At 63.9% G+C, this 3,730-nt stretch overlaps 1 protein-coding gene across 1 annotated transcript; it reads left to right on the top strand.

Moving 5' to 3' along the window:
* Nucleotides 1–533: 533 nt before the first annotated feature.
* Nucleotides 534–3,224, top strand: EPOP (elongin BC and polycomb repressive complex 2 associated protein). The gene has a single exon (XM_049859836.1). It carries the CDS (start codon nt 972–974, stop codon nt 2,109–2,111), a length of 1,140 nt encoding a protein of 379 aa, XP_049715793.1. The 5' UTR covers nt 534–971; the 3' UTR covers nt 2,112–3,224.
* Nucleotides 3,225–3,730: the final 506 nt, after the last annotated feature.

Below are 3,730 nucleotides of genomic sequence, written 5' to 3'. Positions count from 1 at the left end.
GTGCTCGGCATAGTTCTAGGGCCGGGAACAGGGAGGTAGAGTCCCTGCCCGCGGGAGTCCCTGCTGTGCAAAGCTCATCGACAACCACAGCTTCATTTTATCTTTTCCCTCAACGTTGTTTTTGAGATTCATCTATGCTGGTACATGGAGCTCCATTAGCTCCAACAGGGCAGTTATGAACGTTCCCATTTTACAGATGTAAAAACTGCGACTGCTAAAGGAAAGATGAGTTGCTTTCGAGTAAATGAGTCGACGACTCAATCCCTGGACGCCGCCGCGCCACGTGCAGCCGCACCTTTTACCCCTCGCGATCCTACCGGCGCAAGCTCTCTCCTGTCTCCCTCCCAGCCGCGGCAGCGCCGGGTCCACGTGTGTGTGTCTGTGTGCAGAATGGGGACGGGGGCGGTGCCGCCGGCGGGGTGGGGTCCGGGATGACGTCACGGGCAGTGCGGCCCAATCAGCCGCGGGCTCGCGGCCCCGGCGCTGGTATTGGGGCAGCGAGGGGGCAGTTCTCTATAACGCGGTCTCCGGGAGCCAGCGGGGAAGAAAGGAGCAGAGCGGGCGGAAGGCGCCCTCCCCGCCGCTTGGGCCCGGGCACTGGGTGCCGGGCCCGGGGTCCTTCCCGCCTCCCGCGGCCGCCGGCCGCTTTGTTTCCCCAGCCTCTGCGCTCCGGGCCACTCGAGAGGGGTTCCCGCCGAGGCTGCGCCGGGAACGCACGGCAGGAAGGGCGGCAGACCGCGCCGGGACTCGCAGGGACCCAGGAGTCCGGCCGCGAGGAGGGCCGCGTGACGAGATCGAGGAGGGAGCCAGAGCCCGTGGCCCCGGGTTGCGCCCCGGGGGGGAGGGCGTGAGCAGAGACCTCCCCGTCGACGGGGGGCGATGTTCCCCTCGCCCGCGGGGACTCCGGGCAGACAGGGCATCCCGCCGCTGGGACCAGGGCCCCCCCAGTGGGCACCCCCCCAAGCGGCTCCATGGAGACACTGTGCCCCGCACCCCGCCTCTCAGTGCCGGCGTCCCCGCGAGGGTCGCCCTGTTCCCCCGCGCCCCGGAAGCCGCGTCGGGGGACCCAGGAGTTCTCGCCGCTGTGCCTGCGTGCCCTCGCCTTCTGCGCCCTTGCCAAGCCCCGGGCGCCCCCTCTGGGCCTGGAGCCTGGGGAGCTGGCGCCGAGGGCCCCCGTGCTGCTGGGCCCTCACGCCCCCCTGTGCGCCGGCGGCTGGTTCCCGGATGGCCTGAAGCACCTCGGGGGACAGGCCGGCCCGTGCGGCGAACCGAGCTCCCCGGCCGGCGAGGATGCCGCGGTCGCCGTGGCCCGGGGCCGCTGCGAGGAGGAAGAGGGCGGAGGCCGTTTCCCGCACTTCGGCGCTCGCTCCTGCGCACCTCCGGCCGGCGGCCCGGCTCCCCGGCGCTCTCGGGAACCGCCGGCCAGCTCCGCCCCAGCTCCAGCTAGGCCAGCCCCGGGGCTCGAGTCCCAGCCCGGCCGCGCCGCCAGCCCGCCTCAGGAGCCCGCTCCCCGGCCTCCGCCGCCACCTGCGGGCCTCTCCACCGAGGCTGCGGGTCCAGGGCCCGTGCCGCAGCCGCGCCTGTCGGGCCCGCCGGCCGCAGTCGACGAAAACCCGCCGCCCGCCGCCTCCGAGGCCGCCGCCACGAGCCCCTCGACGGCCAGCGGAGCTCCGACCGCGCCCGGCGACCTCCGCCAGGAACATTTCGATCGTCTGATCCGCCGGTCGAAACTGTGGTGCTATGCGAAGGGCTTCGCCCTGGACACGCCGAGCTTGCGTCGGGGGCCCGAGCGGCAGCCTGCGAAAGGGCCCGCCCGGGGAGCCGCCAAGAAGCGCCGGCGGCCGCCGCCTCCCCCGCGCCCCGCGCAGCCCCGCCGCCCGGCCCCGACGCTCCCCACCGCGAGCACCTTCAGCCTCCTGGACTGCTTCCCTTGCCCCCCGGCCCTGGTGGTGGGGGAGGACGGAGACTTGGGGCCGGCGTCCTCGCTTCGAGTGCAGGGAGACTCTAAGCCCCCGCCTGCCCACCCGCTGTGGAGGTGGCAGATGGGGGGTCCCGCTGTCCCTGAGCCCCCCGGCCTCAAATTCTGGGGGATCAATTTGGAGAAACTCTGAGCGTGGAACTTCTTCTGCTAAGGGGGGAAAGTCGGGGCCACTGCCAAACTGAGGGCGCGAGGAGAGAGCCTGGGTCTCACGTTTTACCGGTCCCCTTCCCTTACGTTTTATAGCTTTGGGCAGAGGGACCTCAAATGACAGTGATTTTCAAGCACCTAAGTTATGAAGTGACACCCCCTCCCCCATCCTTTGGAGAGGGACCCAGAGCTGGAGCCGAGAGAAGGCTTAACCAAGAAGGGCTTAGTGATTCCATTCCCTCCCTTCTTCCAGCTTGGATCTCTGGGGGCAAGGCCTCCACCTCAGGGGGAGTAAAGGAGGCCACAGCTTAAAGACCAAAAAAAAAAAAAAAAAAAGAGAGAGAGAGAGTGACTTTGGGGATGGACAAACCGGTTGTTTCTGTGGCCAAGCCTAAGGATGAGGGGTCTGTGGTGGGGGTGGGGAGGTGATTGGCAGCTCCCTGGGGGCATCCCCCACCCCCACCATCCAGGCCTTTAACCCTTCACTCCCCTCAGGCCTTCCTCAGCGCTCCCAGAGCCTAATGGGGGAGGAGGCAAGGGGGAACTACCACCGTCCTGTTCCCATCCTAAATCCTAGGGCTCCCAAATTCAGGTGACCCCTAGTTGGCGGGATCTTCAGTCTTAGCCACCTCCCTATCACTTTGGTCCAGTTTTGGAGTCTCCCCGGCAATGTTCCCTCATTTGCTTTTGGTTTATAAGGTATGGGTGAAAGAGAGCCACCCCCTTGAGGAATCAGACCCCCTCTCCTCAGTTTACTCCTCAGAGGAAAACTGATTAGCTGAGACAGGGCTGAGCCTCCCTCACCCCTCCGAAAGTGTAGACTTTGCCTGGAGAAGGGGCAAGAGACTGTCCCAGGGAAAGTAATGGAAGCTGGAAGAGATCAATAAAATCAGACCAAACAAGTTGCCTTTCGAGCTCTTCTGCACCGATTTATAGACCAGAGTGGGGTGGGGGGTGAAGGTAGAGGACAGGCCTAGGTCCACATCTTGGGCACCTGAGCTCAGCCCTCTGAAAGGGCAGAGGCAAAATTAGCTGCTTTATGCGGATGGGCTTTTCTGCTCTTGGCCTAACCACAAGGGCCCAGTGGGGTTTTATGAAGGGGCAAAGTTGGGGTTTGGGTGGGAACTAGGGTGAAGTACCTTCTGCTTCCTCTCTAGGCCTTAGGCATTTCGGGAGTTGTCAGGGATCTGATGGATCCGAAGGGGGCAGGGTCAGGGGATTATGTTTGGAGCCAGAGGTTCTGTTTTCTGGGGGGAGGGGAGAAATAGGCCTGAACTTTGCCCTCAGGCAAATAAGATCCCCTAAAGTCAAGGAGGGGTGGAGCCCCTTTCTCCTCCACCCAGGTGAGGTCAGAGGAGGTTAACTCAGCCCGTTTGGGAGATTCTAAGTATATAGGTGTGAGGGGAAGCTGGGGGTTGCTGACCTGCTTAGCAATTGAAGGACCCAGTGACCTTTTTGCCTACACTAGTGAATATTCTCCCCTTTCCCCCCAAAATGGGGCAAGGGAGGAACAATTCCCATATACGACACTGGGGAAGGACTTGTCTCCTTTTCTGTGAAAATGCTTTGTAAAAAGTTGTTATTGTTTGTATAGAGCAGATT

Source organism: Elephas maximus, chromosome 19 (genome assembly GCF_024166365.1).
Source record: "Elephas maximus indicus isolate mEleMax1 chromosome 19, mEleMax1 primary haplotype, whole genome shotgun sequence".
Classification (NCBI taxonomy): Eukaryota; Metazoa; Chordata; class Mammalia; order Proboscidea; family Elephantidae; genus Elephas; species Elephas maximus.
Note: the sequence above shows the minus strand (reverse complement) of the source record. Positions and strands in the feature narration are given on the sequence as shown.